Below are 26,614 nucleotides of genomic sequence, written 5' to 3'. Positions count from 1 at the left end.
ACTGCTCACCCTGGTAACTTTTCACTCTGCTAATGATTTAGGAAGCTAGATTCCCTCTTTGTATAAACTAGTCTTCATATACCGCACCTGAGTTCTTACTGCAGCTGTCTGGTGAGGCGTGGCGTGAACCTAAGCAGTGGCCAGCATGGGTGAGAAGAGCCACCTGCCATTAAATGATGGGCCTCCCAGCTGAAACTAGTGTTCCAGGGAGTCTGCGCTTATCTAAGGGCATTTATGCAAAATATGCACTGGTGATAAATATAATCAGATGGCTAGCTCCCCCTCTGCCCTCCCTCCTTCTAGAACACTCACTGTATTGTAAAGCTCTTCCAGCCTTGGAATGGTGAGAAAGTGCTGCATATTCACTCCGTTTTCAATCAGGAGCTTCACGAAGTCCACTCGATCTAAGACTAAAGCATCCAGCATGGCTTGTTCCAGAGCATTGACCTGAACGAAGCAACAAGAGGGAGCTGTGAGTGGCTTCTCAGAGGGACTCCAGCAAGAGGCAGACTGGAAGCATCTGGGAAAACGCAGTCTGACCCCCCCTCCCCCAGACCCTAGAGCATGCTGAACCTGGTTCTCTTTGCTGTTTGTCTTGAGTAAATACACCCCATCTCCCCTCTTTTTTCTCCATTTGGCCCCTACCTTGCCTATCAAAGTATCAAAGCTTGATAAAAGGAGAAAAGTAAATCCTTCTCTCCTCTTTAAAACAAATTGAAGCGGATTCAAAATTACAGCCAAAATGGCTGCTCTCCCCAGTTTCAGTTTTGTTTTAATTAAAATTGAATTTATTTGCTTCTCTTTTGAAATAAAGATGGGAAAGAAAAACCACATAAGCTGTAGCATTCTTTGCAAAATGCAACGACAATCAGTACTTGAACCTCCAAGCTCTGGACCCCATAAACGATGTATTTTGAGGCAGTGGATTGTAATATTTTATACGCCATTATCTATTGCGTGTGCCTCTGTCCTTTAAAAATGATGGAACCGGCAGCATTCAGTGTAATGTGGAGCCTTCTGGAGAGAGCAGCTGGGGAGAGTTTGTCTTCCGACTGAGGATGACTGCATGGTAGCCGGCTGGAACTTGGGGGCATGCAGCATGCCACCAGGGTTAGTGGCCGTGACAATGCCCGTCACATGTCACCGCAGAAGCCCAGCACCTTCCTGACTGTGTCCTCAGAGCAGCAAGCCAGGAGCACCGTGCAGTGTGTGGTTCAGCCTCCCGGCCCAGATGAGTGCTGTTACCTGCACATCCCAGTCGTGGGCTCCTTCTTCTGTTCCCTGAACTGTGTTTGTTTTATAATAATTGGGTTTTTTTCCATATTTTCAGGCATCAAACATCTACGTGTCTGCCAGGCAGAGCGAGCCCATGTTGGGCACCTCCCTGAGTGGCTTCGTTCTCCCACAGAGCAGGAATGTCTGGCGTTTGTGAAACCTACCATTGCCTTTTGAAATATTGACATATTCCATTCGTGCCCTGCTACTGCCTCCCGGGACCCAGGGCCTGTGTGGGGCTGAAGCAAAGGCGACAGGGACTGCCCCTTTCCCTGCAGAAAGAGGGTGACCCACTTGTGACTGCTGTGATCCTGGGAAAGGGGAGCAAAGGCTGCACGTACCCAGTTCAGCAGCTCGATCTTCCGGGGGTCGGTTTCTTCCTCCACCTCCTCTTTCACTTTCCCTTTCTTCTTGCCTTTTCCTTTCCCTCTTCCCCCCTTGGTGGTTGCTGTTGGAGGCTTCTTTTCCTTCTCCGTGACCTTGTTATCCGTCGGGGGCGCCAGGCTTCCCAGGGGCTGCAGTCCACAGCAGAGATGGGAAAAGATGTTAAAGCTGCCCCTTGTCCCAAGACAGGCACACGGGCCCCCCTCACCTCCGGGTGCACACGCACGTGCACATGCGCCTGCATGCACATAGAAGCACACAGGCACCCAGGCACAAACATGCACACACGTGCACACACATACATACACCTGCACGCACACACTCAGCCATTGCAGGCCTGCTGCCTGCAGGAGGCCCTGATACCATGAACCACTGTTACTTACGGGCTTGATGAAGCACACTTATGTACTTAAAGTGGTTGACATTTTGATTCAGGCGTGTTATTGCTGAGAGGTATTCACCAAAGGGAAGTTGCTAATAGAGAGGAGAAAATGCCTGTGAAGGGATCTCAGACAATGGGTACATCTGGTATACCTGAGGAGGCCTGTTTGCGTAGAACTGTGGCTGAGCTTACCGGTGGATAAAAAAGTCCTCCTGGGTGTTGCTGAGGTGTGTGCAATGTGGTGATATGCTGAACGCATCAAGGGAAGAATGTGCTCCACTCAGAGAACAGGAGGGAGTGCAGAAGTGGGAGCTGGCCCCTGGGCCTGTCTTCCAGTCACCTGGAGAACATGCATGTGGTGATGGGGGATCTGGCCCTGGTGCAGACACCAACATTGAAACAAAGCTGACTCCCAGCTGCTGTCATATCTCACCAGACTCGCCGTGGCCTCTGGCCAAACTCTTCTGGTGAACTACATGCAAATCTCCATCCCGTCCCTTCCCACGCTCTGCTCCATGTACTCCATGCTGCTTCTTTCCATCTGTCCATGGCTCTGGCCATGGCCAAGGATGGCTGTTCTGGTGCCACCCCACGAGTGTTTCCCAGTCCTTATGCTGGGCTCTTAGCGCATCTGACTCTGCTGTCTGCATGCTCCGGCTTTCCTATCAGGCCATTGCTTCTTAGCACAGGCTGTAAATGCTGAGGCTCTTTAGGTCTCTGTCCTCAGCCGCCTTCCTTTCTTCCGTACTCTCCCTCAACAACCTTATCGAGGCCCATACTGCTGGTCCCCATGTATTTGCACATGACCTGTCCTTTCTAGCCTCCGTCCGCGTCTCTTCCTAGAGTTCTTGCTGCCAACTAAGCACCTCCACCTGGATGTCTCCCAGGCTGATCTTTCAGCTCATAATGTCCAAATCCACACTCAAAACCACTCCCTTCAACCTGTTCATCTTCCAGTGTCCTTTAACTCAGTGAAGTGGCAAGCCAGAGCATTGAGGGTGATTGCTGACATCTCACTCCCCACACTGCCCTCCTCCATGATTAATCTATCTCGAAGTGCGATTGTGTTTAATGCTAAATATTGCTTTATTCTGTCCCATTCTTGACTTCCCTGCCTCTGCTCCAGCCCAAGGTGATGTCTCTCTCCTGAATTACTTCAGTAGCCTATTAACAGGGCTCCTCCCATCTGCCATTGTACCCATCCAATGCATTTTCCGCATTAAATCCAGAATGATCCTAAAAATGTAAATGAGACCATGTAACTCTCCTGCTTAAAATCCTTAAGTAGGGCAGGGCAGAGATCGTACTGAGGACACCATGCATGTTTGTGTGGTTCCTGGTCAACACATAGATGTGGATGAATGTCCTGGCTGATTCCTCATGCAGACAAGACTATTATAATCCTCAGGGAAACTGTGACACAGCATTCAACAAATGGTGCTGAGAAAACTGGACATTCACACATAAAAGAATGAAGCTGGACCCTATCTAATATCCTATATAAAAATTCACCCAAAATGGGTCAAAAATCTAAATGTAAAAGTTAAAACTACAAATCTTTTGGAAGAAAAACTAAGGCAAAGCTTCATGACATGGATGTGGCAATGACTTCTTGGATATGGTGCCAAAGGCAGTGAAAGAAAAAATAGGCAAATGAGACTTCATCAAAATTAACAACTTGTGCATTCACAGAGAGTATCAACAAAGTAAAGGCAACACACCTAATGAAGAACATATTTGCAAATCACATATCTGATAAGAGATTAATATCTAGAATTTATAGAAAACTCCTAAAACTCGACAACAACAAAACCCAGACTGACTCAAAATCAAGAAAAGAACTTGAATAGGCATTTCTTAAAAGAATATCTGCAAATGCCCAAGTACAAGAAAAGATGCTCAACATCATTAATCATTAAAGAAATGCAAATCAAAACCACAATGAGAGGACCCCTATCAAAAACAAGTGTTGGCAAGAATGTGGCAAAACTGGAATCCTTGTGCACTGTTGGAGGAAATGTAAAATGGTGCAGCTGCCATCAAAAAGTTTGGCAGCTCCTCAAGAAAATTAAAAATAGAATAACCATATGATCCAGCAATTCCATTTCTGGGTATATATCCAAAATAATTGAAAACAGGGTCTCAAAGAGGTGTTTGTGCACCCATGTTCATAGCAGTGTTATTAAAAATAGCCAAAATGTGGAAGTAACCCAAGTGTCCACTGATGGATGAATGGATAAGAAAATGTGGTCTGTACATACAACAGAATATGATTAAGCCTTGGAAAGGAACGAAATCCTAATACATACCAGAACAGAAATGAACCTTGAGTATATTAAGCTAAGTGAAATATGTCAGTCACAAAAGGATAAATACTGTATGATTTCACTTGTATGAGGTATTTAAAGTGGTCAAATTCATAGTGACAGTAGAATGGGGTGCCAGGGGCTGGGGGAAATAGGAAATGGGGAGTTATTGTTTCCCAAGTATAGAATTTTAGTTTTACAAGATGAAGAATCTGTGGATGGATGGTGATGTTTGTACCACAATGGGCATGTATTTAATGCCACTGAACTGTACTCTTCAAAATGTTTAAGATGCTAAATTTTATTTAAATGTCTTTTACCACAATAGGGGCTTCTGGGTGGTTCAGTCATTAAGCGTCTGCCTTTGGCTCAGGTCATGATCCCAGGGTCCTGGGATTGAGCCCTGCATTGGCCTCCCTGCTCGGTGAGCCTGCTTCTCCCTCTCCCTCCCCTTTTTGCTCCCCCTACTTGTGCTCTCTCTCTTTCAAATAAATAAATAAAATCTTAAAAAAAAAATAAATGTATTTTACCACAATAAGCAGATTGGGTGAAAAAAAAAAAAAAAGCAAAAACAGGATGATACAGCAGTTGAGGTAACAAAGGGTGAAAGACTGGAAGGAAGAGCAAAAATTGCCAGCCATCCTATTGTGAAGAGCTTCAAGCATCCCTATGGAGAGTTCATGTGGGGAGAAACTGAGGTCAACAATCAGCATCAGCTTGCCAACTATTCTGTGAGCCATCCTGAAGAGGATCCTCCAGCCCCAGTCAAGCCTTCAAATTACGGCAGCCCAAGTCTATTGCTTAATTACAATCTCATGAGAGCCCCTGTTCCTGAACTATCCAGCTGAGCCATTCCCAAATTCCTGACCCATGGACAATGTGTGAGATAATATTTATTGTTGCTCAAAAAAAGAAAAGTCCTTAAGTTGTTCCCCAAGCTCTTGGCCCCAGCCTCTGTCCTATACCTGGTCTGCAGTACTCTGTAATGCACTGCTCCTGGTTGACTTGCAGCCTCCTCCCGAGTCACCCCCTGCTCACTCTGCATTTCAGCCACACTGGCCTTTTTTCTCTCTTCAATAAGTTATTTGAAAATGTCCAGTTCTTTCTTGCCTCAGGCCCTTTACATGCTCTTCTCTCTGTATGGAAGGGACTCACCCCTCAGTCTTCACCAGCCAGCATCTAGTCACCTGTTAGGTCTCAGTGTTAGTTCTACTTTTCCAGCAAGGTCTTGCCTGGTGTCTCAATAAAAAAGTAGCCCTCCCATCCCCCACATTCTGTCTCATGGAAATGTGCATTTTTCCTTCTTAGCAATTACTATAATTTATGATCCAATATTTATTCATTTGATTATGTGTTTCTTGTCTGCCTCCCTTTTCTTGCCCTCCCTCCCACACCATGTCCTTACTAACACCACACAGAGAGTTCTGTAAGGGCTGTGGCAGGTCTGTTTTATTCATCCCTATGTCCCCAGAACTTAGCACAGTGGCCTGGCACACCAGAAGTTGTTGACCAAAATTTGTTAAGTAAATGAATGAGTAAAAACATAGATTTTTTTTTTAAAAAAGTTTGGTTTGGTTCAGGAAAGCCAAAGAGAGATTAATTCTACCATTTGTTGCTGCTGGGTGAATGAGAAGAGCAGAATCCCTCCTTTTCTCTTTTAACTTCTGTCTTTGCCATTGGAGAGAATTAAAGATGGAGTAGATGTGGTCAGGCATCGTGAGAGAATTCCTAGATGCTCAAACAAGCTCACCCATTCTTCCTTCAAGGGTTATACCCTAGGATTCTAAGAGCATGGTTGGTAATCTTAGAGGGGTAGCTTTTAGCCTGGGGCAGTAGAATTCTTTATTTTGAGGAGGGGCTTCAGGTGCTGCCTGGGGGGAGGTGGCCAACTGGGTGGGCTCTTACCTACTATGTATGTTGCTGCTCTACTCAAGATGCCACTTGTAGAAAGGGCTCTTCTAACTAGAATACCTTGAAAACAGCCATTCTGGAGGAATCACAAATAATAAGAGAGGTGTGACAGGCTGGAGAGAGGGTAGGTAAGGTCTTGTAGCATTTGAGTAGGCTGAGAGGAAAGTGAGATAGTAAGTACATTGAGCGACATAATTTCAATTTTAAATATTTTGATAGGTTGACAAGATGGACTGAATCTAGCAAGTTGAGATGTAACAAGGAATGATGTCTTCCACCCGGGTCCACCTGGGCCCAAGAACAGCTAACCTCAGAACTGCAAGGTGTGGTTTATCAGGTGTGAGCATGATACAACTCTTGGGAATTTCTGCAGGTGGAAACTTAGTACAAGTGAATGATTATATATTGCTGTATTACTAGAAGTGTAGCTTCAGAACAAGGCAAGTGGCAGTCATACTCTGGACTGCACAAGGTGTTAATTTGTGGGCACTACTCTTTTTTTTTTTTTTAAGATTTTATTTATTTATTTGACAGAGAGAGACACAGCAAGAGAGGGAACACAAGCAGGGGGAATGGGAGAGGGAGAAGCAGGCTTCCCGCGGAGCAGAGAGCCCGATGTGGGGCTCGATCCCAGGATGCTGGGATCATGACCTGAGCCGAAGGCAGACGCTTAACGACTGAGCCACCCAGGTGCCCCAAGGCACTACTCTTTTAAAAGGATATGGGATGGCATGGACCATGCCTGGAGAGAGGAAATTCCTCTTTGCAGCCTCAAATACAGGTTAAACAATCACTTGCTGGGGATGTTGTTCATAATATTCATTTATTATCCTTTTAATGTCCATGGGGTCTGTATTGATGTTCCTGCTTTCATTTTTGATATTAGTATTCTCAGTTAGCCTGGCAAGAGGCTTATTAATTTTATTGATCTTTTCAAATAACTAGATTTGGTTTTGTTGATTTTTCTCTATTGATTTCATGTTTTCAATGTTATTGATTTGTGCTTTAATTTTTATTCTAATATATGCATTCAATGCTAGAAATTTCCCTCTAAGCAGTGCCTTTGCTGCTTCCCACAAATTTTGTAAATTGTATTTTCATTTTCATTTGGTTGAAAATATTTTAAAATTTCTCTTGAGACTTCTTCTCTGATCTATATGCTATTTAGAAGTATATGAGTAAACTTGGGAAAAACATTTAACCTCTTGGGAGCACCAATTTTTTTCCAAACTATAAAATGAGGACAATCAGATCTATTTCAGAGTTGTGAAGGCTGTAATGCTTATGGATGTGAACACATGGGGTAAAGCACAGTGTATGATCTAAACATCAGGCATTATTATCAATTTCTACTTTGAATTTAAGATTCTAGTTCATGTGTTTTACCAAGGGCAAGCCCTTGCCTACAGATGGTAGCCAATTAAATAGTTCTCATCCTGAAAATTAAGCGGACATTTCTTTCTGTTTCAAAAATCTCGGTGAGGCTGGCTAAGGCTTGTAGATTTTTGTCTTTAAAATGGGCAGTGGTCTAGAGATCCCCACACCCCACACCCCAAACCTTGCTCTTGGATGCTCAGACTGAGTTTGGCCTATTCCCTTAAAAAAATTGCTAGTCCAAGTTTTTGAGACTCAATATAAATAAATTACCTTGTTATATGTACATACCAAAATACTCCCTCTCTCTTTGCTGTTGTTGTTTTTAACAAAACCCTTCAACAAAGAGTTTTGTTGGGACAGTTTTAATTTTTGTACTTAACAAAAAATCTAGAGAGAAGAATATTGACTAGTAAAATATAACAAATCAGACCTAAGATTGCTTTGTCATGTAGTAATTATCAAGTCCTCTCTACCATGAGTTCTCTATTATGTCAAGAATTCTAGAAAAACTATAGATTCACAGCCACATAGTTAATCGAGTGCTTCAACCATTAAAGGAAGATTTTGGAGACCATATACTGCATTGTGGGGAGACAGAAGGATTTTGGTTCCAGGTTGCAGTCTTGATCACGTCTCCTGCTTGCACTCTCTCCCCATGGAAATGACTGCAGAAGAGAGAAAATGAGAGAGAAAAATATATTTCAAGAATAGGGAGACAAGAGCTATTAACAAATTTCTGGAAATACTGATGGGCAGTGAAAACCATGGAGAGGAAGCTGAAGCCCAGAAGGAGTAACGTGGAGGTAGCAGTCGAGGTGGGACCAGATTTTTAAAGAATGAGAGTTAGTGATGTGTGGAAAGCATGGTGATTAGTGGAGGGACTGTCTACAGAGCAGGAGACCACTCATCCCCTCTTGTGTGCCAGGCCACCAGCCCAGTGGGCAGGCACAGAATAACAGCATTCCTGTGCTTCATCCCCAGGCAGAAACTCAAGAATAGCTGCTAAAGAATTGGAGGGACCTGCTTAGAGAGGCCCAGAGCTTCACTAGTCTGTTCCAATCTGCACAGGGCAAAGCAAAGCTGTTCGGTGACAAAGTAGGCTTCCTACACTAATTAGTCTCATCCCTCACTCTGAAATGGGGATGGACAGGTGAAGGTCTGCAACAGAAAAAGATAAAATGAACTTCATGGGAGCAGCTGACCAGGGAGAAAAACAGAGATAATTTAGGGAACAGAAGAGGACTTACAAAAATCCAATTTGTATCCTCAGGTATTGCATTCATGAGATGAAAATAGGCTGGCATGAGAATGGAACCATCAGGAAGTAAGAAAGCCTAGAGCTGTTTACCACATATGCTTATTCTGCACACATCCCCCCACCACCCCCACATATACAACCGTATCACACACACGAACATCCTCTCACACATTACGCATATCACACACACACAGATACCCCAGATATATACCACACACACACTAAACCATACATGCACATCACACTACATAGCACACCACACCCACATAACACACACCCACATAACATACACCCACACACATGCTACACACAGACTCATACACCCCACACCCCAAAGACCACACACACAAACACACACACAAACACACACAGAGGATTCTCTAGGCCTCCAGGGTACCATGGAACTGAATTTTTAAAAAAATGCTCTCAATGCAATCATTGTATTTAATTTTAATGGGCTATCTTCTTTCTTCTTTTTCTTGAAAAGGGTAAGCCCCACTTTTCACCAGCGAAGATAAAATATTTACTGTTTATTTCTTCAAGAGCACTGATTTGAATCTGTAACTACTGCTAGTAGCTCTTCTTGCTGGTTCTTTGAAGTTAAACAGCAACAGCTCCTAATGATCCTAATGATTATACATGGGATCATCAGAAACCCCAGATAATTTCCTAAGATCTGTGTCACGAGGGAGAACATACTAATATATCATCTGTACAAGGTCATGGTAAATGGTATAACATGAAAAACACTTATTTTCACCGGCCAGTGGGGCCCAAAGACAAAGATCTGGCTTCGTGCTATGTCGACGCGGTTCCAAGCCAGTGCCAAGCTCAGCTGGTCTGGGGCCGATGCGTTTGTTCCTGGAAAGGCAAGAAACGAGGCTTTTCTCACTCCAGGCCTGGACCGCCCTGGTTTGGCAGGTGCTGGGTGGTGAGCACGGGCTTCCCTGGGTTGGCTCACACCAGCCTGGAACCAAGCACTCCTGTCTTTTCTCTTGCCCCTGAGTGACTACTCAGGCCCCAAAGCTAAGAACTTCATGTTCTCAAAGAGTTGCCTGGGAGGAGGTTGGGGGCAACCTCTTTCCACGCCTACTTGGCTTGGTCTCCCTGGAAGGGATGGAGGAGGTACCCGGTGACTCCAGGACCCTCATCTGCAAGAGGGCAGGAGGCCTGGGACTGCCCTGGCATCTGCCAGGCCAGGGCAAGAGGTGCTGCCCCTCCAAGCCAAAGGTGAGTACAGGCCAAGAGCAAGAGCCCCCAGCGGCAGGGAGACCAGCACAGGACTACCAGGCCTCTGGCCCGATGGTGACATTCTCCTCTCTCCTCCCTGCTCCCTTATTGTCCCAGAATAGCCAAGAGGCATGGAGGAAATGTGTGTCCTAGAGCGACCCCATGAGTGGCCAGGTCGCAGCCTGTTATTAGGAGCGGGATGGGGAAATTGAACACAACCCTGTGGGATGCAGTGATAACAAATGAAAAATGGTTCATGGTCACCTCTATGAGGAAACCCTTAATGATAGACAAATAGAAACTGGTCTGCCTTCAGCCATCACGGGCCATTGGCACCAACAGAAAACACGCCTTCCCGGGAAACCCATCATGAACTTTGTCATTCTCCATGACATTATACTGAGATAACTCTAGGCAGCCTGGTGGGCTGGGGATTCTATCTACCAATAGACACAGTTCCTGGCAGAAGAGGGAGTGGGGTTTCCTGGCCATGAGCAAAGCCCCAGGCTAGGCCAGCACCAAGAGGCCAGGAGTCGCTCTTTCCTGAGAGCTCACCTTTCAACAGGGCAGTTAAAATTGCCATCTCGATGTCTTGCTGACCCTCGGCACCCATCCTAAACACGGTGACCTGAAAACGGGTTAATCATGACAAGACTAGGTAAAGCCAAGTTGAAAATGAAAGGGAGAACTGGGGTGTTTTTTTAAAAAAGGACCATAGAAGGGCGCCTGGATGGCTCAGTCATTGAGCATCTGCCTTTGGCTCAGATCATGATCCCGGGGTCCTGGGATCGAGCCCGGCGTTGGGCTCCCTGCTCGGCGGGAAGCCTGCTTCTCCCTCTCCCACTCCCCCTGCTTGTGGTCCCTCTCTCACTGTGTCTCTCTCTGTCAAATAAATAAATAAAATCTTAAAAAAAAAAAAAAGGACCATAGAGCCTGACGTGTGATGCAATGATTCTGAGAGTGCAATAATTTTATACCAGGTGCTTTTCATTTCCATGAGGGACAGCATTGTCCATCCAGGCTCTGAGTCCTTGCCTGGATCCCTATTTTTTTTTTTTTTTAAAGATTTTATTTATTTATTTGAGAGAGAGAGAATGAGAGACAGAGAGCACGAGAGGGAAGAGGGCAGAGGGAGAAGCAGACCCCCTGCTGAGCAGGGAGCCCGATGTGGGACTTGATCCCGGGACTCCAGGATCATGACCTGAGCCGAAGGCAGTCGCTTAATCAACTGAGCCACCCAGGCGCCCCTGGATCCCTATTTTATTATTTTACCCAATCTGCTTCAACACCCTCAAGAGGAAAAAGCCCATTCAGGATCTATGTACTCCAATATCTAAATCGCTATCAGAGATGACACAATCATTTCTACTCAGAAACATGCTCCATTCGTAGGAAATTTGTAGATTTAGAATTTTAAGGGGCTGCCTTATGAGTGTATTCTCCTACCAGCATAATTCGGGAGGGCAAGGAGTGGGAAATAATTACTGTATTTGGAAAGTGAAGGAACAGAATTTTGTAAGCACACCTAAAAGGGTGTGTCTGTCACCCCTCAAGCCTTTACATATGATTAATGTCATAAACCTCAGAATTGGTGTGATGTGGCATGGTGTCACCTGACGTTTGCTAAGATCTGAAAGCACCCGGGTCCCTCCTCTGCGCATGCGTATTCTGCTTCCATCACGTGGGCAAAACGGCCAGTTTGGTAGGGATTTGTAAACTGCCCCTTGGCAAAGCCCAAACTAAGATATGAACAAGTCCATCATGCACACATGGGTAGAATTAGCAAGGAAACATAATTCTCTCTGTGGAGCTGGTTTGGAAATAAACTCAAGACACTTACGAGTTCTTTCTTTTTCATGCACTCCATTATAATTGCAAACAGCTGATGCGATTGGGTCTTGTTGTAATTAAATGTTTTCTGAATGGTAACTAGAAGCTGATCCTTGAGGGATTCATTTATTACCCTGTTCAAAGGAAACGCGAAAGGGAAGAAAACAGCACGAGTTAAATCTGTACGGGAATAAATCAGACAGCTCTATGTCCGTCTGGTGTCTTTGACTTGAAACTTTACCATTGGAGGGAATCCCAGGGTAGTAGACAAAAAGGGACTGCAGTCAAAAACTGCATTCACACGTGTCCTAAATTCCAGGCTTGTTGAAAACCTTATAAGGGAAAATGCAGTTGGAGGAGAGTGTATTCCCCCTAGAGAAAGAATTCCGTAAGAAACATCAGGCTCTTGATGGCTCCCTCACATGCTGACCTCAGAAAATGGGAGAGCTCTAGTAAATCTTCATTATTTAGCATTTTTGGAATGGCTAAATGTATAATTAAAGTTTTCTTCTTGGCCTGACAAGAAGGCAGTTAAAAACCCACCCTCTGTAGCACATCAGAAATCCTACCCTCCTTCTTCACAGTACTTGTGTGCAAAAGACAGAATGTCCGAGGCTCGTCCACTGCCATCACAAACCACCACGGGGACTGGAGGGTCTTCTCGGAGATATTCCAAGACAATGGAAACCACGTTAGGGCCTCCTTCCACCACCAGGCCCACGAGGGGCACACCCTGCCCCAGTCCTGCAACATAAAACACATTCATCGTAGAGACCAATGTCACAGCACACATTACGTGGGAGGGCGAACTTGGGCCACCATCATCAGTCCGTCAGTGACTAACATGTTCCCCGAGTCCTCCCTCTGTCTCCGTCAGATAATAGGACTCTTCAAGAACCCAGGAGGAATAGGCTAACTTAGGGAGGCAGAACCCACAGGGTGAACTCTGAAAAGCAGGAGGTAGCTGGAGGACTCCAAGAACCGGAGATTCTGGAGAGCAAAGACAGTGGGAGTGGAGGAACCACCAAGACACATTTGTCTACTTAACAATTTTACCCCAGACTGGGCAGGACAAGGTTATATGTTGAGCATGTTTCACCCAGGGTCCCTTGGTTGTGATGGGAGTTACTTGACAAGCATTTTAATGAATGGCAAGTAGGAGAAATGTCCTTTGTCTCATGGTTCTGAAGGCCTTCAGATAAAATCTGCTAGCATAGGAGGAGGAAATCTAAACATTTCAAGTGGCCAAATTCAGAGTTTCTGGTTTGCTTCCATGATGCATTTCTATAGTCAGGAAGTCTTAAAAATTTTTTGAACACCTTTGTCTTCTCCCACCAGGATAATCTCAGTTAAGTTCATTTCAGTGAATATGCACTTAGGGTCTGCCTTGTGCCAGGCCCTGGCCAACAGATACTGGAAAAATGGATCAAGATGATGTGGACCCTGCTTTTGAGATTCCCAACCCAATCAAGGCTTGCCATTCTAGATCCTCAGGAATAGGGTAGCCAAATCACTTTATTTTCTTGAAACAGGGTAAAATTGGTTCTTCTTGGTTTACACTGGACTCCCCAAAGCTCCAAGCTGTGAGAGGTGACGACTGAGCACCCCTTTGCTGTCCCTGCCCCACTCAGAGCCCTAGGCAAAGGATGACAAAGGGAAGCCCACAAGTCACATGGCCAGATGAAGTTGGGTAGTGTGAAAACTTACAAGTCCAAGACAATGAAAAATGTGAGAACAAAAAAGTCAGTCTTCAAGCAGTTTATCAATTGAGATTTGAATCTTGGAAATCCACAGTCCCCTTAGCAGGCAAGTGTTCTAACCACTATAGGCCCCCTCATTAACCTTGACAATGACCATCTCCAGGGCTTAGAGTGGCTTTCACAAAAATCTTATCAGTAATGGTAAAAACAAAATACTCTTTAAAAGCTTTTCGTAATATTTTGGCAATAAGAACCGCTGGAGTATGAACGTGTTCCAAGAGACGACACCAGTTATTTTCATTCTAACTGGTATTGTTTCATCTGGTTGCGGTTTGTTCCTTTCTCTTGAGCTTGAGCTCACCATCTTCCGGTGGGCGGCAGCTCCACTGCAGGGCTGTACCATCTGGACCAGCACAGGTGGAGCCCTGAGGAGCAGACGGTTCCTGCAACTGTGTCTACAGGTTTCCCCACCCAGCCCGCCTTAGTCTACACAACTATCTAATGTAACGATCACACTAACACTTAGTTGATGGAAGGAATCCTACTATGTCTTTGAGTGAGAAGTTTTCTTCCTGTTCAGACATTACAAAAATAACTACGGTAATTATACTGGGCAACGTGGTGGTCAATGCCATCACCATGGCAACCGCTGCAGGGCTGTTTCTTGCACTGTCCCTCCCTGTGAACCTGGGGCAGAGCATCACCATACAGCTCAGGGATTGTGATTTGACAGATGGCCAGGGTGAGGGGGCTAGACAAGTCTGTTGATCTGTTGATCTGATAAGAAGCAAGGTGAAAGCTCTCAACACCCTTGGGAAGTTTCCTTTTAGCCCAGGTTTCATGGCAGCAGCGGCAGCCCAGCGCCCATGGCCTTCCCTGGAACTTACTTGTGTTAATCTTCTGCAGAGAGATGTGCTTTTCCAGCTGCCTCCGCAGCTTCACCTCAGCACCGTATTTGCCCAGGGTACCGTTGTCAGCCAGGATGAAGTGAGTGTGCGAGTTGTTGAGCAATGAGAGCTTGCTCAGGGGGTTGGACATGGTCTGGTACACTCTCGTTACCTGACAAAATGCACAACACAAATCCGAGCTGCAGAACTCAGACGTGAAGACCCACAGGGGAAGCAGGAAGAACACATATGTGAACAGTGGCTGCTGGGTCTGATCGTGCACTTAAACCGACTTCCACTTCCCTGTCCTCTCTATTGAAGAATTTCTTTTTGTAAATTTCTCTATTACATTAGAAAAAAATAAGTTATTTTAGATAACGACAGCCCAGCATTTTAGATAGTGATGGCCCAGCACTTGCATTCCTGGGCATTTACTGCAGAGAAATGAAAACTGACAGTAACACAAAATCCTGTACATGGATTTTTGTGGTAGCTTCATTTGTGATAGACAAACTGGAAACAACTCAGATGCACTTGAACAGGTATGTGGCTAAACAAACAATGGTACATCCATACCATGGAATACCACTCAGCAATAAAAAGGAATGAACTATTGATACACATGACCACCTGGATGGATCTCTAGGAATGTGGAGTAAAAAAAAAATCCTTAAGGTTACGAGTACATGATCCTATTTATAGAACATTATTGGAATAATAAAATTAGAGATATAAGGGGCAGATTGGTGGCTGCCAGGGGTTAAGGAGGTAATAGGGCTGGGAATGAATTAGGTATGGATATTAAAGGGCAACATGGGTGATCCTAGCGGTGATGGAAATGTTCTGCATCTTGGCTGTATCAATGTCAATATCCTGCCTGTGATACTGTACCATAGTTTTGTAAGATGTTACCATTGGGGAAGGGGGGCAAGGGCATATGGGACCTCTATTATTTCTTACAACTGCAGGGGAATCCACAATTATCTGAAAATAAGGACTTTGATTTAAAAAAAATTGCCAATATCTGGGAAGAAAACACTTACATCCTTTCCAACCAGGTCTTCCTTATTTTCCACGATGCCCCATGGAGCAATTCCTATAGCACAAACCCGGCCTCTGGACTTGGAGGAGTGGTCTTTTAAGGCATCCCCTACGTGGCTGATAACACCTGTAAGCAGCCATGAATCATATTTTTAGGCCCATTACCTCCCATCATATCTTTATTTATGAACTTTAGGGACCCCTTCTCTGAGCCACTCCATTCCCTATGGAATAGGGTTGAAGCATAATGATCTTCATCATTAAAAGAAAGTATATCGAAAGTCTGAGTTCATAATACTAGTCATTCTGCATTAGCTCTTAGAAAAGGGAAACCAAAAACCAAAAACCAAAAACCAAAGCAATGGTGCATGGACTTCCTTTACAAATTTCTGAGACCTAAAGATGGAAGTAAGTGGGGTTCCTTGGCAATTCTTGGCTGCATTTAGCTAAAATTGGGAGTCAGATTGCCTGGCATGTCCCTAACCTCTCCCTGCCTCAGTTTCCTCTCCCACAGGACAGTGGAAAGGATTGTCAAGGGCCTCAGGGCTCAGTTTAAGGAATGGCACATCATGGGTGCCAGAAAGGTTGACCATTATCACAATCATATCAAAATAACAAACGAGCTACTGGATAAAGATTTCACTTCTGTCATAAATATTGTTAGGTTGCAATACGTTTCATTTTTTTATCTTAATTATTTGAAAGCTCTATGGGAACCACTATGACTTCTGGGTTTGTATGTTTATTGCAAGGGAATAAGGCTGCTCTTACCGGTACTGACACCCCCAGTGAAGATCCAGGCTCCAGTGGTCATGGCAGCCTTGATCAGACCTCTCCCAAAGACCTGTTTCAGCTTGGGTTGCATCTCAAAGTTCTGGAGGCCTCCGTGCACAGATATTAAGAGCTTGGGAAGTTCCAGCTGCCAGTCTTTCACCATAAGATGCAGCAGTGAATCTGGCTTGGTGTCATAGGATACTCTGATATACTGCAAAAGAGTATGTGACACTCAGCCCCGTGCTTGGTTTTCCTCTCATATCACAGGGAAACAGGGCTACTGCTCTTGTCCAAGCAAAAGCTGTCTTGGCTTTCTGTTCCTCTGTGTGAGTCTGTGGCCAAGTGAGGGAAGGGAACTTTGGAAGAGTTGCCAGATTTAGCAAATAAAAATATAGGACACTCAGTTAAATTTGAATTTCATGTGAACATTGAGAAATGTTTTATTGTAAGTATGACTTAATGCCATATTTGGGACATACTTATACTAAGAAGTTATGTTCTTCTGAAATTCAAATATAACTGGGTGTCCTGTGTTTTACCTGGCAACCCTTGATCTTGAAGAAATCAATTCTAAATTTGGCTCAGCTAGAACCATGGCTCCAGAGGTCAGACAGAGCAATGCTGAGGGAGTGGTCCACTGGCCACACTGAGTGGGTGCTGAGAAAGGGGATCCTGGGCCAACCTCTGGACTTGACCTTCCTCCCAAGGTGAAGAAGAGGTTAATGGTCAGGTATCTGCCTTGGCCCCTATGGACCACTTCTTTGTGTCCATGCCGATATGTAAGGTGCCATTCCAGAAGTCCCTATGTTGTGCTATTTGGAATACAAATGAATTTTATTTGCACAATGATGTTGGGCCAGTGGAATAAAATGAAATTGCAAAAATGATCTGACTGGGCATGTGGGAGTATTATTCAGAATTAGCTGAAAGGACTCACAGTGTTAACGCCTCCCCTCTCTGGCAGGGCTCATCAGAAAGGCAGAGGGCACTCCCTGTTTACAGGCAAATGTGAAAGACCTTAGTCTTCTTGGGCCAGCTGAATGCCGGCCCAGGGAGGCTGTGGATGGACTTCAGAGGGAAGTTTTTTTTATTTCCAGACACTCCTAACCCATTTAAGGGGGGTGGGGGCTTGAAGGTCCACAGTCATAAAAAACAAAACCAAACCCCAAACAACCCCAAAAAACAAGTAGCGTAATTTCTCACTCATCACTGGAGATGGAGTGATGAGTATGGTTGCAGACTTGGGCCGGAGCATGATTTGTGGATTCACAATTCTGGTATGAATTTAGTGACACTACATGTTTGTTGTTGTTGTTGTTGTTGTTTTTATAATAGTGCTCAGTTTCCAAATCTCATGACTAAAAAGTTGAATGTGCAGATATATTTCTTGCCTTTGCAATGAAATATCTAGGAAGACTGAGCCACATCCCTGAAAGAAGACCCAGGTGTCTGCGTGTCTGGTGGTCTGGGAGGCTGGGCCTCTGATGGAGACTGTGGGCTCAGCAGCATCCCTTCCGAAGGCCTCTCTTACCATGGCTTTATTAGAGTATCCGCCACCCTGGAATTCAAGAGTTCCATAGGAATCTGTTGGGTAGCTCTGGGTGTGTTTGCTGACAGACCATTTTTCGGGCTGAGTCTCCACTTGTTTACTTTCCTCTTCATTTTTGCTGGATGTTATACTTGGCAGAGGGGGGATATGCTGGTTGGTAAGCTGGCCGCAGCAACACCTGAAAACAAAGGTAAAACAGTATTTCTATAACATTTTCCTCCTTAAGATGAGTTAATCTAAATAGAAGGGTAGCACCCGAATAGGGGCAGACTAACACCTTACTTACCTGGCTTTGTAGGGATAGAAATGCCCCTTATGATGGCCTTTTCCAGATAACCAACATGTATCTATTTATACACCAGTCCGTTTAAAATATATTGGATGGTTGCCCTTCCTTACTGAAGATATTTTAACTCTTTTTGATGTCTTGAAAACATCAATATGGGCATCAATTGTTGAACATTCTGTGACAAAGTATAACCATGCCTTCCAGATATAGAGATGACCTCCCAGGATTTTTCAATATCGTTGAATTCTTCTGTTGCTTTGTAAAACATTTCTCTACATAAGTCACATTGAGAATATATTTCTTTTGCTGCTTATACTTTTATTATCATATTTAAGAATCTTTTGCTAAATCCAAAGTCATGAAGATTTGCTCCTACGTTTTTGCCTAAGAGTTTTATAGTTTTAGCCTCTACATTTAGGTTTTTGATACCTTTTGAACTAATTTTTATATATGATGTGAAGTAAGGGTGTAAATACATTCTTTTGCATCTTGATATCCAGTTGTTTCCGTTTCCATTTGATGAATAGGCTATTCTTTCTCCATTTGTTTTGGCAACCTTGCTGAAGCATTGATTGTCCATAGTTGTATGGGTATTTCTGGATTCTCAATTCTATTCCATTGATCTGTATGTCTATCAGTATGTCACTACCACACTACTTTGATTACTGTAGCTTTGTAGTAAGTTTGGAAATTAAGTACTGTGAGTCCTCCTACTTTGTTCTTTTTAAAATAAGATTGCTTTGGCTATTCTGCATCTCTTGCAGTTCCATATCAGCTGGCTTGTCAATTTCTACAAAGAAGTGAGCTAAGATTCTGATAGGGACTGCATTGAATCTGTAGATCATTTTGTGAATATTGTCATCTTAACAATGTTAACCTGTTCTGACCCATGAATATGGGCTATATTTTCCAATTATTTAAATCTTTGTTAATTTCTTTCAACAGTGTCTTGTACTTTTCAGAGTAGAGGTTTTGCACTTCTTTTGTAAGTTGATTCCAAAGTATCTTATTCTTTTATTTATTTATTTTTAATTTTTTTTTTTAATTTAAAGTAGGCTCCATGCCCAGTGTGGAGCCCAGGGTGGGGCTTGAACTCACAACCCTGAGATCGAGACCTGAGCTGAGATCAAGAGTCCAACACCTAACCAACTGAGCCAGCCAGGCACCCCAGTATCTTATTCCTTTTGATGATACTGTGAATGAAATTGTTTTGTTGTTTCACTTTCTTATTGTTCATTGCAAGTAGATAGAAATACATATGATTTTTGTATATTGATTTTTTTTTACACTGCAACCTTACTGAACTTGCTTGTAAGTTACAATTTTTTTTAGTGATTCCTTAGGATTTTCTATATATAACATAATGTCATCTGCCAATAAAGATAGCTTTTACTTCTTCCTTTCCACTATGGATGCCTTTTATGTCTTTCTTCTAATTACCTTGGCTAGGATCTCTTATACAATTTTGAACAGAAGTGGTGAGAGTGGACATCCTTGTCTTTCTCTGATGTTAGGGGCAAAGCATCCAATCTTTCACCATTAAGTAGGATGTTAACTATGGATTTTCATAGATGTCCTTTATTAGACTGAAGAAGTTCTATACCTATTTCCTAGGGTTTTTTTTTTAATCATAAAAGGTGTTGCATTTTGTCAAATGCTTTTTTGCTGTCAACTGAGATGATCATGTGATTTTTGTTTTTTATTCTATTGATGTGATGTATTGCATTAATTGGTTTTCTGATGTGAAACCAACCTTGCGTCCCTAGGATAAATCCCAGTTGATTATGGTGTATAATTCTTTTTATATGTTGCTAGATTTGGTTTGATAATATTTGTTCAGGATTTCTGCATCCATACTCACAAGATATTGTTGTATAGCTTTCCTTTCTTGTGATTATCTGGTTTTAATATCCAGGTAGTATTGGCCTCATGAAACTGGAAACTGAGTTGGGGAGTGTTCTCTCATCTTCTATTTTTTTAATTTTTTGTGAAAAATTGGTATTAATTCTTTTAAAAATATTTGGTAAAATTCAGCAGTGAAGCCATTACTTTGTGGCTAATTTTTGATACTAATCCTATGTCTTCATTTCTTATAGGTCTATTCAGATTGTGTATTTCTTCCTGAGTTAGTCTGGTAGTTTGTGTCTTTCTAGGAATTTGTCCATTTCACCTAAGTTATTTAATTTATTGTCATCGGTGTATAAATCATAGCATTTCTCTGTATACATTTCTATTTCTGTAAGATTGGTAGTAATGTCCTTTCATTTCTGATCTTAGTAATTTGAGTTTTCTCTCTTTGTTTCTTCATCAAGTTAGTTAAAGGTTTATGAACTTTGTTGATCTTTTCCACGAACTAGCTTTTGATTTCATTTATTTTTCTCTATTGTTTTAAAATTTTCTATTTTATTAACTTCCATTTTATTTTTTATTATTTCCTTCTGCTTCCTTAAGATTTAATTTGCTCTTATTGATCCCAGAGGGGGAAGGAGCAGAGCTCTTTTGGTACAAACAGAGTCTAGCCTTTCTTAGTGAATTTTTGTTGGCTTTTTTGAATAGATATTTCTTTATTTCCTATTGGCCCTTGGGACCATTTCCAGGGACTTTAAATGGTTGTTTATTCACTCCAGGGTTTTTTTTTAGCCCATGCTAGAGAATGCATGCAACTCACAGAGGAGTCTCATGTGTGAGTCCCTGAGGCCCATTCTGCTTCTTCCCCTGCGTAGCCACTTGGCTGTGTGGGGGACTGCAAAGCAGCAGGTGCTAAAGAGGGCTGGCATAAGTAGTTTCCATCAAGGAGGATCTAGGTGCCACTGAAATAAGAAAGGACATTTATGTGCAACAAAAGGAAGACTTTTATGATCTTTGGCATAGTTCCCCTAATGCATATTTCTTGCCCTGGGGAGTAATCACTGGGGTTTAAGCAGGGAGAGCAATCTATGGGGTGGTGGTGGAAAGGGCGAGCTTGGGGACATGGCAGGGCTGAGGATGTATGTGTCAAATTTAACCTAAGTGCGCTCTGTGTCAGTGATCCTACATGCATGGATTTCATATTGGGTGAACATATGGATAAATCATCCTTCCCTGGCTCTCCAAACTCCACTCATAGCTATTGTCCTCAGAGATGGGAAGCTTTAGCTAAATTCATCTCCTGTCACTTTCACAGCTTCAGAAGACATACTGTTTATAATAGATTCATTTTCATGTAGGTGAATGAAATTGACATTTTGTGTACAAAGTCTGCCTTTTCATAGAGTTACATTTAGTTCATTTAACCACTCAGATCTTTCCCATGGTGGAGGTACCTGTTTATCTAAATAACATTATGAAACTCTAACAGGAGGCTATGAAGTTACCCTGGAAACCTGTCTAAAGCTGTAAGCATCTCGATCTCCCTAAGACTAGGAGGAACACTGTGGGCCCATCTGGTTATGAGAGCTCATGCTAGATTAGGATGAGGGCTGGACAGCAATCTTTTCTGCATCTTAACAGAGAAGCTTCTTAGCTGAAGTATTCCCTGGTTAATGCCTCCCATGGGGAATGGATTCTGGCCATTCTTCTTGTATCCTCTCCCCCCTCCCACAAACACACAAAGAATAGTTGCTGGTGCCTGGTAGACAAGTGCTGGTTTGGATAATGTCTTAGTTGTCACTTCCAATTTACCTGTTAGGGTCTTTAGTGCTGGGAATTACAAAGATACATTCTCGTTTGCAAAAGGTTTTCTCTATCCAAGCTTTCTGTCCCTGGAAGAGAAAGAAATGAAAATTAGACTGATATGTTCCCAAACTATAGTCAGAGTTCTTTCTCCTACTTTTATAAGACCACTGTGCCACTACCCGGAATTCTGCCCAAAACATCTGAATAGACGCCTCCAGTAATGGTGGATGCAACTCTTCAAGGATTTTAGCTCTGGTTCCTTTTCAGAGAAATGGCTTGGAGGTATGTATTCATGGTTTCCATAGGGCTATAAAACCTAGGCTTTGCATGCAAGTCAGAGTCTGCAAAGGGGGCATGATGCCACCCTGGAGTAAGCCAGTGCCCCAACAAGCCCTGGTGTGAATGTGAGTTATTGGTGAAGCCAACAAATTCTGCGAGTCTCTGATTAAGACTTCATTTTGCTGTCAAGAACCTCATCTTCTGTGGGCTTCTAGGCACCCACACACCATAGTAATTTTACAAGTGCACTCTAATTCGTGCTCAGATTCACTGAATGTTACTTTTATAATTAAAACTATTGAAAGTTGTAAGGAAATGGGCACTCATATAACACTGCTGCTGCAGCTGGACATTGGTACAGTCTCTATCAAGGGCAATTTGGCAATAATATCAAAATTACAAAGCATATATCTTTGGACACTTTGTATTTTACTCTACTGATATGCCTGAACACATGCAAAATGATACACATTCAAGTTCATTTATTGCATTCATTATTTATGATATCAAAAGACTGGACATCACCTACTGTCTACCGGTAAGGAATTGTTACCTGTGTTATGGAAGAGTCATCTGTGGAATTCTCTGTGGCTATCAAAAAAAAAAAAAAGACTTTTTCTCTGTATCAATAGGGAAAGATCACCAAGCTATAGTAAGTGAAAAAGGAAGACATGGAATAATCTCTAGGGTATTGTCACTCTGTTACGGGGAAGAAATACATATATGAAAATACACTTGCTTGAAGATAGACACAATATCCTAGGAAGGGTTCACAAGGAGCAGCTAACACGGTTCCTCCAGGGGGTGGGGGATCTGGAAGCCTGGGGGACACGGGTGAAAAGGAGACACTCACAGACTGGGTGCTTTTTTAAATTCTTGAAAAAGACTTTATTTTTTAACCACAGTTCCTTGTTCCCACACATGCATAGCTTCTGTCATTATCAGCACTGTCCACCAAAGTTGGTTGTTTACCAAGGTTGAACCTACACCGACATTTCATAATCACCCCAAACCCATAGTTTACTGAAGGATTCACTCTTGGTGTCATATACCCTATGGATTTGACAAATGTATAATGACACATATCCACCATCACACTATCATACTGAGCAGTTTCACTGCCCTAAACATCCTCTGTGCTCTGCTTTTCATCCCTTCCTCCCCCACCCCAGCCCCTGGCAACCATTCATCTTTTTACTGTCTCCATAGTTTTGCCCTTTCCAGAATGTGATATAGTTGGAATCATATGTAGGTAGCCTTTTCAGATCGGCCTCTTTTACTTACTTATATGCATTTAAGATTCTCCTATGCCTTTCCGTGCTTGATAGTTCATTTCTTTCTCATGCAGAGTAAGATTTCATTATCTGGATGAACCACCGTTTATCCCTTCACCCACTGAGGCTGGTGGCTTCCGAGTTTTGGCAAACACAAATAAAGATGCAGTAAACACCTATGTGTAGGTTTTTGGGTGGACTTAAGTTTTCCCTTTTAAAATTTTGGGGTTTTTCCCCTTAAAATTTCTGAAGTATGTCAATGTATTAACTATTTAAAAATAGAAAAAGTTTGTCTGAAATGCAAAAGTAAAATAAAACAAATTTTTAGAAAGAGAAAAGCCCCTGTGCCCCTCTAACAGTTGGGTTGCTGTCATTTTTCATTTGCCAACCTCTTATTCATCTATGTCCATTTGTGGAACGTGTTTTTTGTGCAAGGTGCTGTGCTGAGTCTTGGACGGTGTAGCGCCCGCATGTGCTGAAGGAGGTTGGCAGCCCGGGGTGGCTTTCTGGAACCGAAGGAGGCAGGAAGAAGACCTGACCACTTTACCGGCAAGCCAGCCTCCTTCTCTGTATCTCCTCGAGGCCTGGCTCAATGTGCGTTGTGACATTTGTGTATGTGCGACGTGTGTGCTTATGTGATGTATTTGTGCACGTGTAGGATGTATGTGTGGTGTATGAGTGTAGAGTGTATGGTGTATGGTGTATGTGTGTGTGTGTGTGGTGTGATGTGTGCACATGTGTGGTGGTGTGTATGTGAGTGGGTGTAACATGCGTGGCATGTACATGTGTGATATGCACAATGTGTGTGGTGTGTGTCAGCCATGTGGCATGTATGCTATGTATCACGTGGTGTGTATATAATATGAGTGTGTCCCTGAGGGTGGGCTGACAGGCACAGGGAAATGGAACAGTCTAGCATGTGAAAGCTGGAGAATCCTGAGCCAGATCTTGGAGAAACCATGGAGGGCAGAGCCTTATGTTCTTGGCCGCTGTCCCACAGTCTCCAGGGAGCATCACAGTGTGACTTATGACCTGAGGGTCTAGTGGCCCTCACCCGCCTGGGCAGCAATGCTGAATTAGGGGTTCCCTCGTGTCCATGGATGTCACCTCCTCAGAGGGTAGCAGCAACACCCACGCGTCACAGAGGCTCTCCCCGATGAGGTCATGTCAAGGACCCAATGCCACATTGGTTGCTCCACAGGGAGTCCTAGCCCCAGTCTTAGGCATACAGAGACAGTCTAATCAGGATTTTCATCCTTCTGGAGGGACCTATGGGGCCCCAAGCCTTTCTGGGAAGATCGTAGAGTCAGCCAGTCACTTGGCTTCTTTTTGAGTAATAGGAAGGATTATAATTCAAAATCTTCCCTAGGGGCCTTCAAAAAAGCGGCGCTGTATGCCTTTCTCTCCAAATAATTTAAAACTTGAAAACTACATTGCTAGTGAGGGGAAAGTGGCCACATCAGCCCAGAAGAGAAAGTTCAGAGTGGCAAGCCCTGGCCCCACCCCTTCTCATGTGGAGTGTTCTAACAATCCTGCAAAATAGCTAAGCAGAGAATCTGCTGTCTGGAGAGAAAATATGCTTTCCCTTTTGTATGTCCCTCCTCACTTCCCAGAGAGGGTTGGAGGGCCCCCCACTTTTTATATAGAGTTCACAGTATTTGGACTATATGCCTTCAGTTAAAGACAATAAGCTCTAACAAATATTGAACTCCTATGAGTAGGCTAGTTTTTCACAGAGACATAAGATAGCAATTCTGAAATTACTTTCTGTGTATTCTAGGACAGAACAAAGAAATCAGTATATTGTGGATAATGGGAGCTGGGTTCCTCACTACTGGAGAAGGATTACAAACATGGAAAGTGGGGAAGGTTAGAACAAATCCCTGTAGCAGGGGATTGAAATCGAGATGATCAGTATGAACCCATGGTTTTTTAATGTGTAGAGAGAGAAAAATTTATATAGATATAGGTGTGTGTGGTCCCTCTCTCCACACACACACACACACACACACACACACTGAGTATATATACCATATTGTATTAGTTACCTATTGCTTAATATAACAAATTGTCCCCAAACTTGGTGGCTTAAAACAATAAAATTTATTATCCCACAGTTTCTGCAGACCAGGAATTGGATGAGACTTAGCTGGGTGCTTCTGACTCTGTGTCTCTCTCAGGGATTCAATCAAGCCATGGGTGGGGGTTGTGGTCTCATCCGAAGGAAATCCACTGGGGAGCACCCATTCCTAGCTCCTTCACATGGCTGTTGGCAAGATCCAGTTCCTCTCAAGGGTTGTGGCCCAGCACCTCACTCAGTTTCTTGCCATGTGAGCCTCTCCACAGGGTGCCTCACAACATGGTGGGTGACTTCCATCAGAGGGGGGAGCATAAGAGTCACACAAGACAGAAGCCACAGTCTCTTTAAAGAGTGATATCTCATCACTTTTGCTATATTCCATGCATTGGAAGAGTCCCCGAGTCTTGCCGCTCACACTCAGATGGAAAGGATTACTGTAGGATAAATGGACATTAAACTTTTTCTATTACAGTGTGAGTGCCTGACATTAAGCCTTTGAGTGCTGAGGCTTCCATGTCAAAGACATCCATCTCGAATAAACATATTGCCAGGTGTGTGACACAGCAACTAGCAAAACAACCAAATAAAGAACTAGGCTCCCCCCACTCACCAAGCTCCCTCTTTCAGAAAGCCCTGGGTGACCTAGATACCTGACCATTGCCCTTCCTGTGCCCTAGTTCTCGCTCGCATGCTTGAAATTAGACATAGAGAGTAAACCCTCAAAACCCTAGACACCCCACCTTTGGACTCTAATAAAGGTAGAGTTCTAGGTCTGCCCTCAATCTCTATCTGTGACCTTGCTGTGTGGTCCTTAGGTGTGCCATATATCCTCCAGGCTTGTGAGTAATAAATCTCATTCCTCAAAGTTTCTTGTTGGTTTTTGCTGAAGTGCATAGTGCAGTCATGATAAGAATGACAAGGGCTGGTCCAGCCACAACATTAGTCCCATGGGAGGGAACATCTGTGCGGGCTTGCTGTAAGTAACACAGGCCCTGGCAAGTGCCTCGGATATTCCGAGCCAGGAGCATCACTAGCAATAGGCTGGGACCAACACAACAATTTCAAAGGCATGAATATCAGGATATCACAAATGTTTCAGGAATGCTAAAAGTTGAGGGTAAAAGTTTGAAGAGT

General features: G+C 43.5%; 1 protein-coding gene across 1 annotated transcript in view; it reads right to left on the bottom strand.

Annotated features, from left to right (window-relative positions):
• TRPM1 (transient receptor potential cation channel subfamily M member 1) overlaps window positions 1-26,010 on the bottom strand; it is an 82,428-nt gene extending 56,418 nt beyond the window's left edge. Inside the window, exons 1-12 of the mRNA XM_044918300.1 lie at window positions 25,951-26,010; window positions 21,854-21,933; window positions 17,887-18,082; window positions 16,353-16,566; window positions 15,584-15,708; window positions 14,541-14,712; window positions 12,523-12,697; window positions 11,964-12,087; window positions 10,679-10,751; window positions 9,654-9,754; window positions 1,617-1,790; window positions 313-447 (exon numbers count right to left, since the gene is read on the bottom strand). Of these exons, the coding sequence (XP_044774235.1) occupies window positions 313-447; window positions 1,617-1,790; window positions 9,654-9,754; window positions 10,679-10,751; window positions 11,964-12,087; window positions 12,523-12,697; window positions 14,541-14,712; window positions 15,584-15,708; window positions 16,353-16,566; window positions 17,887-18,082; window positions 21,854-21,933; window positions 25,951-26,010 (1,629 nt within the window). The remainder of the gene's footprint in view (window positions 1-312; window positions 448-1,616; window positions 1,791-9,653; window positions 9,755-10,678; window positions 10,752-11,963; window positions 12,088-12,522; window positions 12,698-14,540; window positions 14,713-15,583; window positions 15,709-16,352; window positions 16,567-17,886; window positions 18,083-21,853; window positions 21,934-25,950) is intronic.
• Between the last annotated feature and the right edge of the window lie 604 nt (window positions 26,011-26,614).

Source organism: Neomonachus schauinslandi, chromosome 9, assembly GCF_002201575.2.
Source record: "Neomonachus schauinslandi chromosome 9, ASM220157v2, whole genome shotgun sequence".
Taxonomy (NCBI): Eukaryota; Metazoa; Chordata; class Mammalia; order Carnivora; family Phocidae; genus Neomonachus; species Neomonachus schauinslandi.
This window is presented reverse-complemented; position numbering and strand designations above follow the sequence as displayed.